The sequence below is a fragment of the Gopherus evgoodei genome, chromosome 6, assembly GCF_007399415.2.
Source record: "Gopherus evgoodei ecotype Sinaloan lineage chromosome 6, rGopEvg1_v1.p, whole genome shotgun sequence".
Lineage (NCBI taxonomy): Eukaryota > Metazoa > Chordata > Testudines > Testudinidae > Gopherus > Gopherus evgoodei.
In genome coordinates, this window is record NC_044327.1 from 84,839,600 (window position 1) to 84,865,113 (window position 25,514).

General features: G+C 39.9%; 1 protein-coding gene across 3 annotated transcripts in view; it reads right to left on the bottom strand.

The window, feature by feature from the left end:
• Window positions 1-25,514, bottom strand: part of RASGRF2 (Ras protein specific guanine nucleotide releasing factor 2) — a 201,709-nt gene that overhangs the window by 33,846 nt on the left and 142,349 nt on the right. For all 3 annotated transcript variants that reach the window (XM_030567354.1, XM_030567353.1, XM_030567355.1), the window contains exon 18: window positions 16,108-16,214. In XM_030567354.1, coding sequence (XP_030423214.1) covers window positions 16,108-16,214 — 107 coding nt within the window. The remainder of the gene's footprint in view (window positions 1-16,107; window positions 16,215-25,514) is intronic.

The following is a 25,514-nucleotide window of genomic DNA, read 5'->3' on the forward strand; positions in this document are numbered from 1 at the left end:
CAGGCTGGGGATAGGGGATCTTGGGGGAGTTATGGGTGCAGGAGGAGGCTCAGGGTTGGGGTGCAGGGTCTGGGAGGAAGTTGGGGTGTGGGAGTGGGGTGGGGGTGCAGGGTCCAGGTGGGAGTCAGGGTGCAGGAACAGGCTAGGGATGGGGGTTCTGGACAGGAGTTAGGGTGCAGGAGGGGGCTCAGGGAATGCAAGGGCTTTAGAGGCTGCTAAGTGGGCCCCGGAGCCCTGGGTTGCAATCCCTAAAGCCCAGCCCCCTTTCTGAATCAGGCCCTGTGAGCATGGGCTGGAGGACTCAGGAGGAGCAGGAGCAGCCATGCAGCCAGAGAGAAGCGGCGGTTTCCCCTTCAAAGTGCTGTTTCTCTCTGGCCAGCTGCCCAGCTGCCCTGTGCGCCTCCTGAGTCCTCTGGCCTGCATTCACAGTGCTCCTGCCGTCCGCACCTCCTGCCCGCTCCCTTGAGGCTGTGGGTGAGCCTCTCTCCCTGATCTCCCTGTTTCCGTACAGTTTCTACCACTGCAGAGCCCTTACCGTGAAGCAGACCCCCTGCAGGGGGTGCGCTGGTGTTGAGCTGCCCAGTACCCAACCCTGAGGCCCCCTGTTGTTGGGGGGCCCCAAGCTAGGGCACTATGTGTTTCATGGTAAATCTGCCCCTGAAGGTGTGGGAAACATCGATAGAGTGGTGGAAATCATGGTGGAAAGAGAGGAGGGCTAGGGATTGATATACAGGAAGGTAAAAGGAAAGACAATTTCAGAGAAATGGGGAGAGCATTTGGGAGGGAGATGGAGAAAGAGTTTTAACGGAGTAGGGAGAAGAAAACCAAAGTGAAGGATTAAAAATACCAGATTAGAACAGAGAGAGAGGAATTTGCAGGTAAAACTACAGTCAGTCTGTGGTTGGCTCTGTGTGGGTGCACTCAGAGGAGTGGAGAGAGCACATGGAGACTTCCCTCCCTCAGGCTCTGTGCAGGAGCCAACTCAAAACAGCAGAATAGCACAGGCACTAGAAAGGCTAGTGCTACCAGGATGAGGCTGAGGCCATGGCTAGTCATGCTTGAGAGAAGTACAAATCAGAAAATCCCGGGCACAGTCAGTTGCATGAAATATCAAAGAGCAGAATCATGCAGTCTGCAGAGATCCACCCATATTTTCAAGTGAAGTAGGCAAATTTTTGAATGGACAGATTTGGCTCTGTGAGTTTATGAATATAGTTGGGCCAAATTCTGCTCTCATTAATAGCAACATAAATCCAAAGTAATTTATATGAAATCAGTAGAGTTACTCTTAATTTACACCGGTGTCATAAAACAGAATATGACCCAGTTAACTGATGGAACGGAACTGAGTGGAGGTGCACTTGTGGCATACTAAAATAAAATTTAATTTTCCAATGTAAAAGCAAATTTTGAAAAGCATATTTTGATCATAATTCCTGTGATGGGATAATCCTGATAAGTTAACTTGAACTGAACCAATTATGGATGGAGAAGAGAGAGGTAACAGAAATAATAATTAGGTATAGAGGGAAATGTAGCTCTGACCTCTCCTAGACTTATTTCAAAAAAAGCAAAGGAGGATCACTTTGCCTTTCCTCTAGTTTCAAGTGCAAAGCAGGTATCATCTTTTGGGGAGAATGCCAGTCCTTCTTTTATAACATCAGTTTTGTCCGTCGTCCATAATTTACTATAATTCATTTAAAAGTAAAAGCTATGTTAATAAAATGACTAAATAATTCTCATGGCACATCGTATAAACTTTTTAATTTCTAGGCATTCTATAACCTCATAGTACTCTGAAACCTTGAAAGAAGAATCTAGCCACTAGGTATTATCAGATTAAAGTTTTCAGAACTGATAAGAAATGTGACATTTCTGCCTCTAAGTTCTATGAGTTAGAATGTTTAACTGAACCACAAAAAGAACTCACTGAAGAGGGACCTGTCAGACTCGAGCAGAAGTGAGTGAAGTATACCTCTAATCAGTTTGACTGATTGTATGCTTGGCTAGCATTCTGAGGGTAACTCACATTCCCTGAAGGGTCTGGAAGATCAGACCCTTACACTTCTGCAACCTTTTGCTTGAGTAAAGCAACAATCAAGTACATTCATATTTTATACAAATACGTATGCTATATACAGTATGTAATTATGCTTTATACAGTATGTAATTATGCAAATTAGATCCTGGCCCAGCTCAACCCTCTCTCTCTTTGGTCCACAGTTAAGCAATGAAACAATCTAGTATCTTCAGTATCAGTGGCCTTAAGGATGTCTGTCTTCTCTGCTGCCTTTTTTGTGGACAAGGTAAAGAAAATATTTCCTTGAGATGTAAAAGCTACATAGATCCAAAGATGGCCTTAACATATCTGGTTGGATACCACACCTGCTTAATGCCTTAACGTTTGTATTGTACTTAAAATGGCTTGTTCAAAGCCCTGTATTTTTCTCCTGGTTTCCTTTTACACTGTTTAACAATGTGCCTAATACATAAGATTTATACCTCCTTTTCCGTGCTATAAACTGCAAATTAGAATTCTCCCACTTCGTGACCAATAATTAATTGGAATGTTTATTTATAAGAGAGAGAGACAGAACCAGGCAACCCCACAAAGTTTCACATTGTTGTGGGCAAAAAGTCCTGAGGAAGAGCTCCATGTAGCTTAAAGGCTTGTGTCTCTTGCCAACAGAAGTTGGTCCAATAAAAGATATTACCTCACCCACCTTGTGTCTCTATGATTCTGTCAGACATACGATACTTTATACCTTTAAATATTAACAGCAGGTTGAAGATATATATTAATATTATTATGTATTGTGCTGAAACAGAATTGTCTCAGAGAATCAATGGACTATAATTATTGGTACATAACTGTGACCATTTCCCCAATTATTCAATTCTTTGTACTTTGGTCACAAGTGTCTGATTTTCATAATCATCACTAAGTGGTATCAATGACGATAGTATATAAATTCCTATACTGAATACTCACTTGAGCTGAGCTAGCGCAAAGGGGGAAGTAACTTGCACCAGGTAAAGGTCTGGAACAAGGGAAGAATCAGAGACCAATTCAATTCCTGTTCAGCTGCCCAGGGCTTGTGGCAATTCCACAGCTAAATGTGATTAGCAGACACCAATCTTCAGCTAATAAGAGGGCAGTGATTTGCAAAATCATTCTAGTTGTGATCCTCAAAGAAGGTTAAGGGTATAGGCATACAACTCCTAATGGAATTTAATATAAGGAGAGAACATAACTGTATTTGGATCCTTTGGGAAGCTCAGCCTCCATGACTATTTTTCAATATAGGCAAATCTTGCTCTGATAGGCTAATACAATACTTCACTTCTCACTGGCTCAGAGTTTTTCAAACATTGCCAGCAATAAGGACACTGTTTCAGCTTCTTAGTCCCTTCAGCAGAGGCAGAAAAAAGTCCAATTTACACTTATAATGTTTAGATGAAAGAAGAAAATAGTACCATAAAGCAAAGAAAATGAGGCTGTGGAACTGTTTATTAGGGTATTAAAAGCATCTATAGACTTTATTCGCTTTGCTTCATTTTCCCTCCCTCAGTGGGAGTTTTATTTTCACAAGCCCTCTCCTTTCCCCACAAGCCAGCAAGGCTCTTGAGTCTTGACCTTACAGTAACTTTCCCAGTATTTGTGTTTTACTTGTTTACAATGGTAGACTCCTACACGCTTTCTCTCAGTTCAGTTTGGGAGCAAAGTGTAGACATAAACTTTCTGCAGTTATTCTAGCAGAAGAGCTTTGTTCACTTACAGGAGGTAGTTCAGGACAAATAGAAAGGAAAGAAGAAGGAAAATGAGTAGGAAGTGGGGGAGGGAATGAAAAGAAGGATACAATGCAATTTCTTTAAAAAGAGCTAAAAACCTAAATAATTTACCTTTCACTCAAAAATTAATGCCAAAATAGATTTGATTCTCTTGCTCAGTTTGTCAAAAATAAGATGTCACATTATTTGATGGAATGTTTTTTCCAAACTTGTATGCACATCTTGTGATCAACAGGAGACAATAGTTAGCTTTCCCCCCTTCTAAAAAGGGCAGCAGTTACAGTGTTACCAATATACATTCACTGAGAATGAATGAGCAGTTCTGACGATGTATCACCAAAGTTTTAAAAAATAATTAAGAATTCTTTCCTAGTCATTATTTAATCCTTCAGTGGCAAAATAATAAAACTGCTTTATTAATTCACATTCTCACTGAACAACCCTAACTGCTTATTTTACAATGACTCCGCTTTCATTTTAGATTTAATGATATTGTCTGTGTTTAGATAACAGAGTTTTAAAAAAGCTTTTTTAAAAACACCCATTACATTAGTTTTGATACAGTTTAGTCGTTTACAAGGTACTTTATAAAGCTAACTCAGATCATAACCCAGCAGAGGAAAGACCATCCAATCCCCCTTCAGGAGCTGCAAGCGATGGCAGGGGAGGCCATGAGAGCGGCCTCTAGCTGCTGACACCGTCATTAACATGGCCACCTTTTTTCTTCCCAGGCTCATAACACCGAATCTATACCGTGGGGTGGAAGGTGGCCACAATGCGATCAAGCTCTTGGACAGAGAAGGACGTGGGCAAAGGAGAAGAGGGAGGGACGGAATGCTCAAGGCTAGGGAGAAGAAAGTTAACGACTCAGATGTGTATCTAACATCACCTCAGACATTTTACATGTACATTTGTCTGTGGTTGTCTGTATTGTTTATTTAAATTATAAACACTTCTGGGAAGGAACTGCATACTCTTCTGTTTGTACAGCCCCTAATATATTTTGGGCATTAAAGCATTAGAAATCATTATAATTATTATAATTTTAGGGAGCTGATCATGTATAAAGAAGTAAGCACTTCACTGGCACCTCACTCACAGCACAGAGACAGAGCTATTGTTATGCACTCAGAGCTATTTATACATTGCAACACTGAGCACTCCTTCTGGAATAGCGTTCTTCCATCTAGTCAAAAAAAGAAAACGTCTAATACAAGTATTTTCTTGTCTGTTCTTATTCACATGAAATAATATATTTTTCAGGTTAGTTAGGTTTAATTCAAAATGGGGCTTACAGACTTCTAGCAAAAGAGGTTCATAAGAACATAAGAATGGCCATGCTGGGTCAGACCAAAGGTCCATCCAGCCTAGTATCCTGTCTACCGACAGTGACCAATGCCAGGTGTCCCAGAGGGAATGAACCTAACAGGTAGTGAGCAAGTGATCTCTCTCCTGCTATCCATCTCCACCCTCTAACAAACAGAGGCTAGGGACACCATTCCTTACCAATCCTGGCTAGTAGCCATTAATGGACTTAACCTCCATGAATTTATCTAGTTCTCTTTTAAACCCTGTTATAGTCCTAGCCTTCACAGCCTCCTCAGGCAAGGAATTTCACAGGTTGACTGTGCGCTGTGTGGAGAACTTCCTTTTATTTGTTTTAAACCTACTGCCCATCAATTTCATTTGGTGGCCCCTAGTTCTTATATTATGGGAACTAGTAAATAACTTTTCCTTATTCACTTTCTCCACACCACTCATGATTTTATATACCTCCATGATATCCCTCTTAGTCTCCTCTTTTCCAAGCTGAAAAGTCCTAGCCTCTTTAATCTCTCCTCATATGGGATCTGTTCCAAACCCCTAATCATTTTAATTGCCCTTTTCTGAACCTTTTCTAATGCTAGTATATATCTTTTTTGAGATGAGGAGACCACATCTGTACACAGTATTTAAGATTATGGGCGTCCCATAGATTTATATAGGGCAATAAGATATTCTCCATCTTATTTTCTGTCCCTTTTTGAATTATTCCTAACATCCTCTTTATTTTTTTGACTTCCCTGCTCACTGTGTGGCTGTCTTCAGAGAATTATCCATGATGACTCCAAGATCTCTTTCCTGATTAGTTGTAGCTAAATTAGCCCCCATCATATTGTATGTATAGTTGGAGTTATTTTTTCCAATGTGCATTACTTTACATTTATCCACATAAAATTTCATTTGTCATTTTGTTGCCCAATCACTTAGTTTTGTGAGAATGTTATGCGGGGGTTGGGGCACGGGGAGTGTCTCCTCTGCAATGGCTGAAAGACAGAGGCCTTTAATATCTCTTTCCGGGGAGAATAATCAGGTTATATGGGGTGGTTCCCACACAGCTGCTCTGATGACAATGAAAATCATCTGTGAAAGACCACCCGTTTGCTGCTTGTATTTAGCAGGGGAAAGAGGGTAGGATTAGGTTAGTGAAGACTCACTCCAATTCCTTTCCTTTCTCCGTGTGTGTGGTGGGGAGATAAGTTCATACATGTGCACATAAATGCACATATCCATAATCTAAACAAGCTAGTTTGCCTACAGAGTGGGAAGGAGGCAAGACAAGGAGAGAAACAGAGAACTTGTTGTTATTTCTACCTTGAAGTGACACCACCCATCTTAACAGATGGGCCACTTGATGGGGCTTGTGGTAACTGGGGCAACCCCCATTGAACAGGGGAGGAAAGCATATGCTGCTGGGATACAGGAATGGCCATTTCCCTTCCAGAGTCTCTCACTGGTGGAGAGGAAACTGAGTGGTCCCTTGTCCTCCTCTTGCATTGAATTAAACCCTAGTCTGGGTTATGTGGAGACTCCTCTCATTCTGTTTCAGCAGTCCCACTCCCTACCGGGTATTGGTAGCTTCAGGGCTGTTTTGAGGCCAGGAAGGATTTTTTTCTTCTCATGGGTCCAAGTTGGCATAAGCCTGGGGAGTTATTTGCCTTTCTCATGGCATCCTGGAGGCATAGTTAAGTTAAACAGGAATCAATTTAGTAATTAGTGGTAGTACTGAATAAGGAGGGTAGTTCATCACAACATGTAGCTGGTTTTCAGTGCAGTTAAAAGGATAAAACAATGAGTGATATGAGACCCCTCATTGGGGAGGGTGAGAAACAGGACTCGGATGAGTGAGCTAAGGCTTAGATAGTCAATTCTGAGTTATAGGTTATATAGTAGGAGTACTGGAACCATTTATAATGCCTGGTATGTAAGAGTATGGATGACAGTGTGGGTAGCACCTCCACTGTGTTAAATTTATTAAGCTGCAGCCTGCAGCTTAACCATTGCTGTGTTTGTCCTCATTTGCCATGGTGTCCAGATCAATACATGGGAGGCTTTCTCATTTTATCCTGATGGGGGCTGGATAAGTACGTTAATTGATTAGATGAGCCACTTGAGGCCTTTTCTTTCTCTTCTTTTGTTTCCTTTAGTAAAGGAGAACAATGTGATGGAAAAATTGGGCAAAGAGCCCTGCCCCCGCTCCCCCTTAGTGTCTCACAGGGGAGCAGCACTTACAGGAATGTTGGGTGTTGGAGTGTTGTGGGTGTCTCATGAAGGGCAGTATATATGGCAGTGGGTGTTTCAAAGGGGCAACAATGGGAGGAGCATGCTCAGAGGAGCCTCTGTCAGGGGAGCAATTATGTATATTGTGAGGCACTAGTAAGGCAAAGTCCTTACAGTTAGTCACCAAAACACACTAAATTATAGTCTTTATATTGGTAAAATGTCAGAATATTTTGTTTATGGCCCTCTTTTAAGAGAATAAAATCCATCCTTTACTACTAATGAAAATAATGTTTCAAGTGTACTGTGTGGTCATAATGTATGAGGTAAGCACCTTTAACATTAGATTTAGTTGTTCTTGGAGGAGCTGTAGATTTGACAGTGTCTTAATGCTTAAGTGGTTTTGTCATTCTGACAATCTTATAAGCCTTTACTGAATCTATCTAAAGCAATGGTGCCCAAACAGTCTTTGGCTTATGGTCTGAGCGGTTATTACAAATTAAGGCTCTGAGTATGGCTGTCTCAGGGCGGCGGAACATTTCTGCCAACATATAATGCTGCCTTAGCTAGACAATAACTCTTTGCTTGCCTTCCCATAGCAGTTCTTATCCCATATTCCTTTTTGGCACAGATCAATCAGTCATTTCTGCTTTGTCTGTATCTTTCCTCTGTCCCTAGTCACTTGTGGAAACAACACACAAAGCTGAGTTGCTGCAATATGCAATATCCATCCTGTGCCAAAGACCTCACACTTTAAAGAATCTACTGCACTGAAATACTGGATTAGAAGAGTTGGAGAATCAAACTTTACTCCTGAGAAAAAAGGCAATGAAGGATTGGGACACCAAGCTATAGATTCCACTTTCAAAATACACTGTACTGGGTTTGAAAATAATTTCCTCTCACTCGTGACTCCCTCTCTTACTTCATTCCTCTCTTATTTTTAATATATTATTTATTTGTGTTTTCAAAGGCATTTAGAGATACATAGGTACTCAGAATAATATATTTTTGCATAGATTTGATATAGTTTGAAATGCAGATTACAGCGCAATATTGTTTTATCCATGCAAGAAAGCATATTTTTGATTAAACATTTATCTGTTTGTAGTAGCATTTTTATGTATGGGTAGCCACACAATCAGATATTGCAGAAATTATGCTTGGTGTAAGTAGGTAGGTGGACAATTGGGATAGTCATTTTGTATGGATATCACTATAGATGAAAAGATCATATTATTTTCAGTGCAGTGCACTGTGATTTTAACACAGGGCATAGTTTGCCTCTACTTCTTATATGTTGGAAAGTAAATATAGTATCAGCTAATATACAGCCCTCTTTGAACTGATCTTGGGAATGTCTGATTAGAGAGGTGATTTGTTCCATATCATGTATATCATGGGTGATTTTCAGTTAAATCTCAAGTGTAGGAGTTTCTTTCATGCATCATAATATGGTGCTATATTTCTTTGACTGGTGTTAATATTCTGAACAAGAAAAATTCTTTGGTGTTTCTAAGGTTTGAGAGGATAACACCCAAAATATAACAGATTAAGATTTTTATCAATGTATATGGCTTTTTTTCATTAAACTTAAATGACGAAAACATTTGGTTCTGTGGTCATTTGTCCATATCCTCTCTGCCAGAGATTGGGGCTGTTTAAGTTAGTTTCATTGGTCATTACTGGAGTATAAAAGAAATGCATGATAACATTGCAGACAGAATTTCAATGGAAAGTAGCTGATGTAGACATTTTTAATCCTGTCTGCGTAGGTGCTCTTCTTTCAAAGCTATGAGGGATGGTCTGGTGGTTAAAGTACTGGGCTGGAACTCAGAAGAACTGGATTCAATTCCTGGCTTCGTTACAGACTACCTATGTGTCCCTGAGCAAGTCTATTAACATTTATTTCTACTACAAAAGAGCTCAAAGACTCAAACCAGGAACTCATTTTGCCAGGCACTGTGCAAACACTTAACCTCTCTGTGTCTCAATTCCCCATATGTAAAATGAAGGTAATAATACTTCCTTTCAATCACACTTTTTCTGACTTGTCTACACTGTAAGCTCTTCAGTACTGAGACTCTTTCTTTCTATGTATATGTACAGGACCTAGCACAATGGTGCTCTGATATTAGCTGGCATGTCTAGATGCTGCCTCGATACAAATAACAACATCCATTTTAGTTTTAAATATAATAACTTACCGATTTCAGCATCATTTATTGCTACATAAAATTATACAATGAGTCTTTTCTATCCATCTGTTTGCAGATTATTATTACGTCCTCCAAGTTACATGTTGATTGCTATCAGTTTGACTGGCTGTGTTGTAAATAGGGTTAGTTATAAAAAAAGTTTTTGTATTTTCTTGAATGACTCCAAGTCTGGGATCTGAAAGAGTTGGTTTAAGTGTGTCAATATATTCTATTCCTACTTCTTTAAGATTACAGAGGCAAAATTTGGGATGTCAGAAATATTTAACAGGAGAGCAAAATTTTGAAGATTTTTTTTCTTAATTGTTTCCTTACAGTAAAGCTCTCAACTCATGTGTTATTCTGGATCTGTTTGTAGAATTTTAAAGGTTAAGTGACTTTCCCAAGGCTGTGTATAGAAGCAGTGGCAGAGTCATAATCAGAACCAAAAATGGCTCTTGGTCCTTTGCTTATTCCAGTAGAACTCACTGCTTTAAATGCTATTAGGCATTTACCATTACAAGTAAAGCAGTGAGTTCTACTGGAATAAGCAAAGGACCAAGAGCCATTTTTGGTTCTGATTATGACTCTGCCACTGCTTCTATGCACAGCCTTGGGAAAGTCACTTAACCTTTTTGGCTTATTTTCTCCATCTATAAAATGGAAATAATAGTTCTTACCCATCAGCTCTCATGGGGTGTTTTGAGGATTAAATATCTTTTTCTCTTATGTTTTGAATCTTAATACTCATTAACTGTCATTTCTTTTTTTTTTAAAGAGTAAAGTCAAAAAGCAATACATTATAGATATCGATGTTTAGAATAATAAGCCATAACATTTCTCTTAGAATATAACCTCTTAATAATAAAAAAGTAGAGCTGTCAAGTGATTAAAAAAACTAACCTCAATTAATCGCACTTTTAAACAATAGAATATCATTTATTTAAATAGTTTTGAATATTTTCTACATTTTTAATATATTGATTTCAATTACAACACAGAATACAAAGTCTACAGTGCTCACTTTATATTTATTTTTATCACAAATATTTGCATTGTTAAAAACAAAAGAAATAGTACTTTTCAATTCACCTAATACAACTACTGTAGTGCAATATCTTTATCATGAAAGTTAAACTTACAAGTGTAGAATTAAGCACAAAAAATAACTGCATTCAAAACTAAAACAATGTTAATCTTTAGGGCCTATAGATTAAAACACAGTATACTACTTCTTGTTCAGCCAATCGCTCAGACAAACAAGTTTGTTTACATTTGCAGGAGATAATGCTCCCTGCTTCTTGTTTACAATGTCACCTGAAAGTGAGAACAGGTGTTTGCATGGCATTGTTGTAGCTGGCATTACAAGATACTTATGTGCTAGATGCAGGAAAGATTCATATGTCCCTTCATGCTTCAACCAACATTCCAGAGGACATGTAGATGATTGGTTCTGCTTGATGACCATCCAAAGCAGTGCGGACCAACACATGTTCATTTTCATCATGTGAGACAGATGCCACCAATAGAATGGTTGCTTTTCTTTATTGGTGGTTCGGGTTCTGTAGGTTCTGCATCTAAGTATTGCTCATTTAAGACTTGTTAAGCCTTCTCTACACCTTATCCCTCTCAGATTTTGGAAGGCACTTCAGATTTTAAAACCTTGAGTCGAGTGCTGTAGCTATCTTTAGAAATCTCACACTGGTACCTTTTTTGTGTTTTGTCAAATCTGCAGAGAAAGTGTTCTTAAAATGAACAACATGTGCTGGGTCATCTTCAGAGACTGCTAAAACATGAACTATATGGCAGAATGTGTGTAAAACAGAATACAATTCTCCCCCACGGAGTTCAGTCAGAAATGTAATTAATGCATTCTTTTTTAATGAGCATCATCAATATGTCCTCTGGAATGGTGGCCAAAGCATGAGGGGGCATATGAATGTTTAGCATATCTGGTAAGTAAATACCTTGCAATGCCAGCTACAAAAGTGCCATGTGAATGTCTGTTCTCAGTTTCAGGTGACATTGTAAATAAGAAGCGAGCAGCATTATCTCCTGTAAACGTAAACAAACTTGTTTGTCTTAGCGATTGGCTGAACAAGAAGTAGGACTGAGAGGACTTGTAGGCTCTAAAGTTTTACATTTTTTTGTTATATAACTGCACTCAAAAACAAAACAAGCTACATTTGTAAGTTGCATTTACACAATAAAGATATTGCACTACAGTACTTCTATGAGATGAAGTGAAAAATACTATTTCTTTTGTTTGCCATTTTTACAGTGCAAGTATTTGTAATAAAAAGTAATATAAAGTGAGCATTGTAGACTTTGTATACTGTGTTTTAATTGAAATCAATATATTTAAAAATGTAGAAAAATATCACAAATATTTAATACATTTCAATTGGTATTCTATTGTTTAACAGTGTGATTAATTGCGATTGCTTATTTTTTAGGGCTGTCTATTAATCACAGTTAACTCACACGATTAACTAAAAAAATTAATCTCTTTGCTATGTTAATGAAGGGCAGAGATTTTGAACAATGTGCATGTGAGGTAAATAGCAATCCCTGATTACATATATTTTTGTTAGGGAGCTGTTAAACAAAACAAGACAAACCCTTATTATTAAGGCCTATTACTAAGTTGATGAAGTTTGTGGTGTAATATTGGCTCAAGGCTGAAAGTCTGCCTAAATACTTACTACAGACGTTTATTTTATTTTTAAAAAACAAATGTAGCTTAGGTCAAAGAGCAAAGAAAATGTTCAGGGCGTTGACAGTCTTTGCTTATAGGGTAGGTCTATTCAGGGACAAAAGACTCATGGCATGGCCACAGCTGGCACAGGCCAGCTGACTCGGGCTCGCAGGGCTTGGGCTGCAAAGCTAAAAATTGAAGGATCCTAGAGCTCAGCCTCCATCCCGAGCCTGAACATCTATACATCAATTGTTCAGCCCTGGAGACTGAAGCCCATGAGCCCAGGTCAGCTGACCTGGACCAGCCCTGGGTATTTTATCCCTGTGTAGACATAAGGCTGTCAATGCTCTTCAATTGTAGGATAAAGATCTCACTGATGCAACCACTGCTTCCACTATACAGGTAGGAATGCTAACGTAGGTTCTGACACCTTTCATCTCTTGTACTGTTATGCTTTTAATAAACATAATGGTGAGATTGCTTGTCTACAGTAGGGATGCCATTGGTGCTACTAGCTGAACAGCTAGTAGCACCAGTTTAAGGTTCTCTGGGACATGGGAACTCTTTTTGTTATATCGTTATTCATTGCCTAGCACAATGGGACTGGGTCCCCTCAGCACTATCATGATACACAGTAATAATAATAGACTTAAAATTCCCTACCATCTCAGTTTTTTAGACCTCAAATGGTCTAACAAGTAACCAAGGAGTACTTGCTGCATCCACTAGCATGGCCAAACTGTCAAGTTTGTTTCCAAAAATTTTAACAGTCTGACCATGCTTGTGATACACACAAAGATTTTATTTTATCTGCCCTCCCTCTTTTTTTTTAAGAGGGTTGGACAGAGGAAGAATAAGGAGAAGGAGCTGTTGAAGGATTAGAATTTAAATATATTTACTTACAAATAAAATTTAAAACATATATACAAATAAAAACACAAAGTGGTAGAGAATTATAGGTGGGGCTGATAGCACTGCCTATAAGTGCAGTTGCCCAAAATTTCCCATTCTAAGATCATTGCTTATAACTTTACCAAACATTGACTGTTTTGGCTGAAATTTTCCATGCTGATATTTGACACATCTGTAGTTAAGTATTATGAATGTTACCATTTATTTATATTATAGTAGCACCTAATGGGCACCGATCCTGCCTGAGGCCGTTTGTGCTAGGTGCTGTGCAAACACATAGGCAGAGATAGTCCCTATCCCTGAAGAGTTTACAATCTAAAGACAAATTGCAAGATGTGAATGTAATAAGCCATAGGAGGCAATGGGGAAGGGAGGACGAAGGTAACAATAATAAATTAACATTTACATAAACTAATAATGTGCACAACTTGACGGTTCTGAATCATTTTACCTTGTTTCAATCATTACAAAATATCCACAACACTTCGTACACCTTTAATGTTTGTCCACAGCTCCTCCAGAAAAGTGTGTCTCTGGACTTCTTTTTAAAAAAAATAAATCTTTATTTTGTTTGTTTGTTTTACCCCTTCTATTTAGGACTAGTTCTTTCTAAAACACCTAAAGTACCCCCTCAACTTGCTCAGACAACGAGCCCCCTTTTTCTACATAATCCCTCCCCCTCTTCTTGGAGTGCCCACTGTATCTGGTCAGGAGTGTTCTGGATGCTGTCCTGGTTCAGTAATGGATCCTTGCTGGTGTAAGAGATCATGAAGTGCAGTGCTCAATTAGTATACACAATTCCCAGTTTTGATGACACTTTGGTGCTTGGTTTGTCCATCACCTAATCCTCTGTTCAGTTATCATACTTTCCCACCCCTCTATCACCACCAACCTTTCCAAACAGCAACACAGTCCCAACTTGGAGTTCCATACTCTCATCAGGTCCCTGACGCTGTAAATGTGACACCCTGATGTTGCTGGGGGCATAGGCAAGGAGTGCACAAACAGCTTAAATTGACTCAGCTCCATCCTTGGCACTGTTAGCAGTGGTGCTCTAAACAAGTTAGGTATTTAGCTATTTTGAAAAACTTCTTTCTTCTTTAAAACAGTTGAAATAAATATTTAGTTGAACAAATAAAAGCTGGTAGTGTGTATACAAAGCAGAATTTTAATAGGGAATGTTTAGAATCGTATTTACTCTCTTGGTCGGCAGCAGGGATTATAGAGTATTATTTTCAGGTATGCAAAATCCCATGTGAGCTGATGATGCCAGTTATGTGTGAATTAAAGATTATGGAGACAGCCAGACCTGGGATTGCAACCAGTTATAAGCCTTCTTTTAACCTCCTCACTTCTCATACGTTTGTCAAGAAAAAAGATTTTCATTTCAAATTGCTTGTGATTACTACAAGGGAGTTTCACTGTATGGGTTGTTCAGTTTAGTGAGGGGAGGAAGGATGGAGACTAGTGAGGACTATCAATAACAGTGTATTTTGTTCAAAATCCCAATGTTCTTCAGGGCAGTGAAAGAGAACGCAGAGCAAAGGTGGCATGGGACTCTGCTGAGCTTAGGGTGGCCTGTTTCACTCTGATCCCAGTGCCTTGTAGAATCTAGGAGCTCCACAGAGTCCCTAGGCTTCAAGGCTGCCTGAATCCTTCAATCAGCACCCTTCTTTCTAACCCCAACACCAACTTTTCCATCTATGCATTGCTTTTAAATGATATGTTCTCTATCAACCTTACACTTTCGGTTAAACCTTTGGCCTGGGGAAAAAAAGAAATGGACTTTGACACAGGAGACTATTGCAGTAAGTTGTGCAATGAATAAACTGCAGATTAAGTGTTCTTAATCAATACAGACAAAATACTCCATAATAATCACTGGTTATAGTGTACCATTTACTTGGGGCTTTCAGAAATGCTTCATGCATTTCCATAGAGATCTCTCTCTCCCTCTTGTTTAACTATTTTTTAAAATTGAATGATGGCTGGGATTTTGCTGCACATCTTGTAAAGCCCTCCGACATTTGTTTCATGTGCTCACGGAATACGTAAAGGGACAGTGGTATGTATGAAATTTCTGTTAGTTAATCAGGTTGTTTTTTCATTCAGCACAGTTTGCATTGTGCAGGAATCTGTCTGTGTACATTGCAGGATTGGGGTCCACCTCTGTATCTATTCGATACATAAACACATGACTATGTTCATGCGCAAATAATTTCAGTATCTTCAGTAAGTGTATTTGAACCAAAACTTTACTATATAAGCACTGACTATCTAAAAGATGAAAACAGTTTTGTTCATTATTAAGACATTGTCTGAAATAAATAAAACAGACAAGACACTTTAAGATGTAGGGGTCAGGAAACAATAAACAATACACACGTTATACAACGTTGCACGACTGGATTAGAGTATTATCGGTCTTCCTCTGAAGCTTTAGGTGCTGTAAAACACTAGACACTGTCAGGCAAGATATCAGACTAAACAGAAAAATGGATATGGTAAGGCCTGTTTCTAAAATAATTGGTAGTTTAAATTATTTAGAGTAAAAATAGCTGTTATATAGATTTCTTCTAGTGCTTTTCCCTTGTCTGTTTCAACAGGCTTTACTATAGTAAAGCAGCCTTGCAAAATTGTACAAGGCGAGTAACTTTGTACCTGAACTGGTAAGTTGTCAGAACAGCTTTCCAAAATAGCATGAAGGAGTCTTCATTTACGCAATAATTTATTCTGATACATTAAACTTCTATAGTATCTTGATGGCAGGATCTTCTCGTGCAGTTTGACTTCAATTTGACCACTTCTATATTATACAGCAGCACTGCTCAGGAACATTTTATAGCCAGAGTTGAAGTGATAAGAATTCTATGACTGGGCTGAAGAAAAGATTGTGACTCTTTCCTTTTGCAAGTCACAGAAAGAGAGTACATGGTGAAATTCAGCTGTAAAAGTGGAACTGAAAAATACCTGAGAATGTTTGGAGACCCAGTGCCGCAGGACATTCAGGACACGATTAGTGGCTGCTCTGCGTATTATGAACTCTTTGTCACACATTCGTTCAGAGTTGTTAAATCCTGTAGGAAAAAGTTATCGTAATTACACCAAATGAACAAGTGGCTAAAACAAACCCTTAAAATACATTGTTAAAAGTGTTGGTAAAGTGAAACCACACCAGACATTTCTATGTAATGAAAGAAAAGGAGCAGATGCAGAATACGTCAAATATCATTTGGGCTATAGAAACATTGCAGGATTCACATGAGCTAATTCCTCCCTACTGTAGCTAAATAGTTTCCTACTGTGCTTAGCTTTAAGTAATAAGCTGAGAGATAGTTGTCTGCCTTAATCACATAAAAAGACAAGAAACGGGAGGGGGGAGGAGAGGGCGGAGAGAGAGAGAGGCATGCGACAGAGAAAATCAGACAGTAAGATTGTGGAAGAATGATGAATATGGTTTAGAAAATGGAAGTTGAGGAACCAAATGACAAAAGTGTAGAGGAGAAAAAAGTTTGCAGAAGGAAGGTCCCTTCATAAAAACATGACAGTACTGTTCAGGTTATATCAGCCAATAAAGAAAGCCATGGCATTCTTGAAAAAATTGGTGTGATTAGGAAGTGGGAAGGGAAGTAAGAGGAGATATGTTTGCACATTAAGTTTGATTTCCTTGATTTCCAAGTTAGTTTGTCAACTGTATCATGTCCTGGCAGCTTTTGTGAAGACATGTCTGTTTCCTACTCTACTACATTTGCTTAGGAATATATATTTTTATATATATATTTTAGAAGCATACTAGAAAATGACTTCCACAATTTCCTCTACGATTTCTTTCTGCACTTCTCTAGTAGCCCTGATTATAATATATTATGTATGCTAATGAATATAACATTTTTATGCTTCAAGTACTTGAATTAGAAAGAATTCAATGATTTGAAGGTATATTTAGGAAATTCACATTATCTATCCTAATTGTAACTGTAGGTTGCTTGTTAGGTTCAGTCTTTGACTGTACTGCTTTTGATGTCCCTCACAACTGAGTCCCGGTGCTTGATGCCTTCTCCTGTATAACTAGCACTTTGAATAGATTTATTATTTTTTAAAAATAAAAACAGCCGCTAAAGCCTCTTATGCTGTTACAAATGAAATGACAGATTAAAACTTCTGTGTACTCTGCGAGAAGTACTGAATGTATGTTGGGAGAATGCTTCTTTTAAAAGCAAACCAAAACCAATCTAAACGTCTGTTATACTTCTAGAAAGGTGCACTGAAAAAGACACAGAAATTCAACTAGGTCCTGTATTTTATACTAAAGATTAGACTTCAAACCCAAATTTGTCTTACTGAGAATATGCATTTCAGGAAGGGCCTTTGTACTTGGGCATATTATACTGTGGCTGACATTTAAGATGCAACATCAAAGGAAATTTCATATTAAAACATTTTCAAGGGTTTAATTGCCCATAAACAGCACAGAAAACAAAATCTCAGTGGCTTTAGCCAATAAAGGGTAACCTAGGTAACATTTCTCTGCTAAATATCTATTCCTTTTACAGTTAACCTCTTGAAGAAGCAATTAGGCATACATATTATAAATTGTTCAATTAGCCACTTGATTGCAGCACTGAAAGTCGCAATGAAAATTATATATTAAACCCCTACAGACTATTTCAAAAGTAATGCTAAGAGGAACAGTAATCTCATTTCAGGGGAGCTGGAAGGGAAAACAAGAGGAAACCTACAGAGATTACTTCCACTTTTATGCAAAAGAATAGGGAAAAAACAGAAAAAAAAAAAAAGGTAAAACCTTCAAAGATCTCTCCTCTTGTGCATACTCCACTGCACTCTCCTCCCTCACAACGTTTTCATCAAATTTTAAAGTATTTAGTTTATTGCACAGACTGGGAGTAAAATTCCCTCCAATCCACACATGGCAGTACAGTAGAACCTCAGAGTTATGAACAACCTCAGGAATGGAGGATAGTAACTCTGAAATGTTCGTAACTCTGAACAAAATGTTATAGATGTTCTTTCAAAAGTTTAAAATTGAAAATTGACTTACATAATACAGCTTTGAAACTTTACTATGCAGAAGAAAAATGCTATTCTCTCTTTATTTTTGCTGAATTAAATGTAAACCTATAGAAGCATATTTTGTATTGTGTAATAATTTACCACTGTGGAGCCTTTAAAGGAATCCCTCTCTTTATCCCAGGTTTTAGTAATGTCTTCAAGACTCAGAGTCATTTTTTGTCAAAAAGGCATAAATGGATGACGTATCTGGTGAGTTTGTGGAGCTTCTCTATTACACCATCTACTTCAAGGGAGCCAGGCAATCCCAGGGCATCTGAGCTAAAGTGACAGGTCAATAAATGATTCCGTTGTACATATTGCTGTGTTCCTGTGACCAGAAGTTAATACAGATGTTGTAGCACCTGGAATGGAACTATACCTCCATCATCAACCAAACACATAATATGCCTCTCTATCCATTCTCTCCAAGGGAAGCCAAACTGTAAATTAGAATTACCCCATACAGAGACTTTTGTATGGTGTCTGAGTTGAAAATGGAAATTACTAGCCAAAATCCCCTCCTGGTGGCCACTGCAGAGGATACTCTGTTTTTCTCTGTAGGGTAGCATGAAAATCTTAAGAGCGCAAATATGGTGACCAGTTTCATTCCTTCTCTTTCAATTCCCCCCCATAAGGGCCTGTTATTTTTATGTACTGGAATCAGTGAGCGGCTTGGGATGTAAGCATGACTGAGGTAAAATAATAGTTCTGGGCCTGGGTTTCTGAAACCATCCCCATCAATGGGGAGATGAACATCTTTTATTATATGGGGCCCAGGTCAATGCCCCAAGATAAGGTTTTGACAATCTTATTAAACCTTTTAAAATAACATGGTGAGATGGTGACAAGTATCCCATTCAAATTCTACAAAAATTTAGGTAAGTAATCTTAACTGTGTTAATTCTCTCCCTCCCCCAAGACTCAGAGAGATCACTTGCCACTGACTGGTGTCTTCTGCTAATGGTAGGAGGGCAGGTTCTAAATTCATTTTTACAAGTTTCTCAAAATTTCTTGATAATTTGGGCCTGATAGCAACTTCACGAAGCATACAATAGCAGCCACTGCTGTTTGGAAGGAGGTGACTATAGCTTTAATTGGGAGGCATCTATCTTTGCCTTCACTGGCAGACATCTTTCCTACAGGTGGACAGGTCTCTCCTCTCCTGGATCTGCAGATTAGAAAGGTGCTTGCCCTTGCTGCTGAGCCCCCAGCTGACATCAGCAGAGTTTAAGGTGTGTGGTTTTTTGGCTAGTAGACTGCACTAGAGTACTCAGGAGCTCACTCTGCGTTTTCCACTGTCCCTGGTGACTGGCCAAGTAATTTAATCTCATTTCCCCCAACTGTAAAACAAATCAACAATACTTATCTATCTCACAGGACTGTTTTGCTTACTTAGTGTTTTTGCATTTTGTAGATTAGCTACCATCCATATATATCAAAACATTATGATTATTATAAACACTAAAATGCAGACTGAACATTACAAGGACATAGATGAATAGATTTGACTCAACATCTGAACTCTCTTAACAATTGTTACTGCTCTCAATACACTGAATATCTTCTAAATATTTTTATATATACCATCTCACCTCTAAAAACACAATAGCCATTATTTTCCTGAGAGCCATCCATTTATTCATCAGCATTTTTAAAGCATCCATCACTGTATTATACTATCTAGATACATACTACCTGGGCTATACAAAATTAATTTTTTCTTTCTGGTCACCTCATGTGTGTTTATCTATGGGAGGAAGTGATCTAGCCCCATGGCTTTAGGCTACGGGCTCAAGTCAACTATGTACTGAACATCTCCTGTGGGTGCTGAAGGCTCTCAGTTCCCAATGGCTTCAGTGGGAGTTGCAGGTGTACAGCACCTCACAGGAGGCACTCAGTACTCCACAGAGTCATATCCTGCACCATGACCAGTAGTAAACATAAGAACGTAAGAATGGCCATACTGGGTCAGACCAAAGGTCCATCCAGCCTAGTATCCTGTCTCCTGACAGTGGCCAATGCCAGATGTCCCAGAGGGAGTGAATCTAACAGGTAATGATCAAATGATCTCTCTCCTGACATCCATCTCCACCCTCTGACAAACAGAGGCTAGGGACACCATTCCTTACCCATCCTGGCTAGTAGCCATTAATGGACTTCACCTCCATGAATTTATCTAGTTCTCTTTTAAACCCTGTTATAGTCCTAGCCTTCACAACCTCATCAGAAAAGGAGGAAGTTACGAAACACCATGAAAAATTAGTTCTAATAAGCAAACTGAAAGCACTACTTTAAGAGAAAATAAACCTGTCAAATCTTCATCTGTAAGAACTACACACTACTTATAAATGTTAAAAATACAGACTTTGCTGCTTAATAGATGATTAATTAGTTTTTGGGTTGCTGCCATATTCAAACATTTCTACAGCTGGTAAATGTGATAAAAGTAACAATGTGATATAATTTGCCAAACAACAGAGCGACAAATACAAAGATGTTTACGGGGCAAAGTAACACAGAGATCTTTTAGCCGTTAGCGCTTTATGTGTTAAATGAAACAGATTTTAAAAACTTTAAGGGTGAAAAATGAAGCAGTCGAGATTCAGGAAATGCCAAAGATGAAGTGGCCTGTGAAACTCTGACTCTGCTCCCTTGTGTGCACACATTGTGATACATCTTTTAATCACATGAGCACATGCTTTTATTTCCACAGAGAGACTACTGTATTTACTCCCTGTGCAGCAGCAGAAAGTCTTCCAGAACTAGGAAGTCAGAAGCACAGGATTCCTTTAAGCCCTATACCATCTGGGACTGGAGGCCTGGAGCTGGCTGGCACCTGGTAAGCAGGTGCAAGGGGTGCAAATTGCATCTCCCTTTCTGCTCCGCACAAATGCCACGGGAGGGGAATCGAGGTTTATGTGCTTCATTTACCAGATCTATTCTCCCTTTGCTTTCAGGGGCCCTGCAGAATCCATGGGTAACTACAGCCACTGCTTGATGGAACTCAGATAATCCACAGAGAGCACCTACTTCTCTTCATAATTTCCTCCCCTGGCAGCCAACTGCTTCAGTAGCCATGTTTCCGTCAATTCTCTCATACTGTGACTTGGCCCTTCTGATGAAGTAAGAAGGTTCAAAGCTATATTACACTGCTCTTGGCAGCATTAATTTCTGCAATATTTTCTGCTCTGATTTTCAAGGGGAACAGCTGCTTCCTATCTCTGTTCCTCTGCAGCTGGACACACCACTTCCCATGGCATTCCAGCCAGGTGAGGGCTATCACCCACTTGGGGAAATGGTGCGTGGAGCATACAGCACAGCTTTGCCTCCTATTCTATTCACAATTTTCAACCATATTTGGTCCATGTTTCCATTCTTTTGCTTTTCCTTCATGCCAAGCAAAATATTCCTTTACACTATCCACTTGATTCCTTATCTAACCTTTTCCTGGTGCTCACATGAACTCCCCTGATTCTCACTAAGACCAGGGTGGAATATCACCATACAACACCTTACAGAGGGGCTCCAGAGGTGGTATTTCTAACTATCAGTGCTCCTTGTATGCAGCTCTTCAGTGTGACTTACTTCTACGGAACAATTTTTCCCAGTGTCTGTTGACATGAACATATACTGTTACTACAAATAAGGTCTCTTAATATAATGGTAACTGCTGCAGAAATCATATCACAACTTCTCAGATGCATTGATAACTTGCCAGTGAACACAAACACTGCCAGCTCCACTGCATTAATTCTTTCAATATGATTTAATCGCTGGGTACACTTTGGCCATGTACTTGCCTTCACTTTATATAACATAAAATCCAGTTTAACTTTCAGACAGTTTTCTTACATGCATTACAAGCAAAAAACAGTTACTTACTGTAACTGTTTTCTTTGAGATGTGATGCAGATGTGTATTCCATGTAGGTCTGCAGCACCCACTGCACCATAGCCAGAGAACTTTGCCTAGCAGTAACCATAGGGGTGGCACTTGCATCTCATGGCCCTAGCCCTAGCCCCTCCCTGACCGTATAAGCACTGCCCCAACACCAATCAGTTCCTTCACACCAAATATCAGAAGCAGAGACTCCAGTGCAGAGGGGACGGAGGGTTGGAAATCCACATCTGTATTACATCTTGAAGAACAACAGTTACAGTAAACAACCATGTTTTCTTCTTCTTTGACTAGATGCAGCCATTTATTCCATTCAGGTGACACACAAGCAGTACTCACAGGAGGTGGAACTCGGAGACTGTTTAAACAAGGACTGTAGCATTGCCTTCCCAAAGTCTGCATCTGAGTGGGATACAGTAGTAATAGTTTAGTGGTTTGTCCACACATGTACAAAGGGGACCAAGGGGCATGCATGCAAATGTCCAAAATGGGAACATCACTTAGAAACACAATCCATGTTGCCTGGGCTCTCGTAGAATGAACTTGTACTGGGGGGGCTATATAATGAGCTATACAAAGTAGCTACTTTGTATGTTGTCACAGTGCAGGAAGTTATCCACCTGGAAGCAATCTGGGAAAAAACTGCTTGACCTTTCATTCAGTCAGCATATGACACAAACAGACGAGGTGAAGAACAAAAGAATTTAGTCCTATCCATGTAGAAAGCTAGACATCCCCTGACATCCAACCTGTGAAGATGCTGCTCCTCTAGGATTGAATGCAGTTTAAGAATAAACAGCGATAGATATATGAATAGGTTCAAGTGAAACTGACAAAGCACTTTAGGCAAAAATTTAGGGTGCAGCTCTAGGGTCACGTTGTCTTTGGCAAACTGTGTGTAAGGAGGCTCTGCCATCAAGGCCTACAATCACATTCTTTCTTTGCAGATGTCATTGTGATTAGGAAGGCAGTTTTCTCACACAAAAGGGAGAAAGGGGAAGTTGCCAAAGGTTCAAACAGAGGCCCTCAAAGAGCAACTAGGACAAAGTTAAGGTCCTACAAAGGAACCAGTTCTTTTACTGGGAGTAGAAATGAGTGACTCTTTTCAAGAATCTTATAACCCTGGCATTCGAGAATACCGACTTCTTCTGTATGGATGGCTGAAACACCAAAATTGCCACCAGGTGCACTCTCAGTATACTTAGTGTAAGACCAGAACACTAAAGATGTAACAGGTGCCACAATATGTCCTGGAAACAAGCCATCATGCGTTGAACTGCCCAGACCAATGACCATATCAAGAACCACTTCTACTTGGTCAAATAGGTCGCTCTGGTGGAGGGTTTCTTACTACCGAACAAAACTTGTCAGACTCGCTCCAAACATCGTTCCTCCTCTTCATCTAACAATACAGCATCCGCACTGTGAGATGGAGGGAGGTAAGTGCTGGATGCAAAACCTGACTTTGATGCTGAGTCAGGAGTCTGGGATGAAGAGGAAGGGATATAGGAGATCAGATCGATAATGTGAGGAGGTCTGAGAACCAACACTGTCTCAGCCAAGCTGGGGCAATGAAAATGAGCTTGGCATGGTTCAATTTCAGCTTGAGAATGACCTGCAGGATGACTGAGATAGGAAGAAATGCATACAGAAATGCCAATTCTCTATTTATGTGGAAAGCATTGATCAGGGAGCCCAGACTGAGACCCTCACAGGAGCAAAACAGATGGCATTTCTTGTTGTTTCTAGTGGCTAATAAGTCAACCATTAGAATGCCCAAAGTATAGAAAGAGACTGCAGGACCTTGGGCTGCAGGGACCACTTGTGGTTCAGGGAGAACATTCTGCTGAAATGATCCACTGTGAATGGCAAAAAGCTCCAGGATATTGATATGCAGAAAAGCTTCCTGTTCTGAGCAGAGGCCTTGAACTTTAAGCAACCCCAGGTGTGCTCCTCAATCCATTAAGGAGGCACTGGTAACCATAGTCCTGGTTGGTGGAGACCAAGCAAAGGAAACTTCCTGACACACGTTGTCCTGCACTGTACACCACTGAAAGAAGTCCAGGATCAGTGGGGGAAGTCAGACCAGACTGTCCAAAGGATGGCAATTCGGATGATAGATTGAGTCCAGCCACATCTGAAGAGGACATAGGTTAAGCCTGATAAATTGGACTACCTGACTGCAGGTAGCCATATGACCTAGCAATCTCAGGTGTACTCAGGCTGTGGTTGAGGGTTGAGACTGTAGTTCCAGACAAAGGTTGCTAATCACCTGGAACCGGCCAGTCAGCACAAATGCTGTTGAACTTGTAGAATCTATCAGGACCTCAATGAACACAATACTTTGAACTGGGACCGATGTTCACTTCCCACTCTGTGGCCCAGACAATGGCATAAGCATAGCGTGAACTGAACGTGAGAGAGAACTTCTTTGGCCTTGCCCCTCAGTAACCATCTGCCAGATACAGGAAGATAAGAATTCCCTTCTTTCTCAGGTACGCAGTTATCACAATCATACATTTGGTAAAAAACCTAGGAGATGAATACAAACCCAAGGGGAGCATGGTATACTGATAGTGCCCATCTGCCATGACAAACTAGAGAAACTTCCTGTGGCTCAGGAGAATTGCTACATGAAAATAAGAACCCTGAAGGTCCAGGGCAGCAAACCACTCATTGGGATTTAAGGCAAGGAGAATAGCTGCTAGACTGATCATCCAGAATCTCATGTATGTACATCTCTGCTGTATCTGTTGAGATGGCAGAGGTTGGCAATAAATGTCACCCCTCCCTGGCATTTTGGAACCAGAAAAAACTGGGAGTAGAATCCCTGTAACAGTGCAGCACAGGAACTTCCTCTACAGCTCTCAAAGCTAGTAGGGACTCAACCTGCTCAAGACACAGTGTCTCGTGAGAGGGGTCCCTGAAGATGGTTGGTGTAGAGAGGGGTTGGAAGGAGGGATGGAGAGGAACTGTAAGGCATAACCCGATCTGATGGTGTTTAGGACTCAGCTGTCCATGGTAAGCGAGTACCAGAGACTGTAAAAATGAGCCAACCTATCCCAAACAAGAGAGAATAGGAATGGACAGGTCACCACTGGATCGCTGCTCTGGACACAGAAGTCTAGTGGTGGCTAGATGACGAGGGAGGATGGGCTGGCTGGCTGAACCTGGAGCCAGAGGATCTCTGCCTCTCAGATCTATAACCCTTTCTTGGGTAATCCCGCTGCCTCACAGGACGGGAGGACTGGCTGAAAAAAGCACTGCAAGCAGTATTACTGTTGCTGTTGTTGACCTTTATAGTGGTGTCTCTGTAACACCAGACAAACTCCCAAGAACATGAAATGGCCTTGGAATTTTTAAAGGAATGCAGAGTCTGGTCAGTTTTGCCAATTATCAAAATGTAGGTC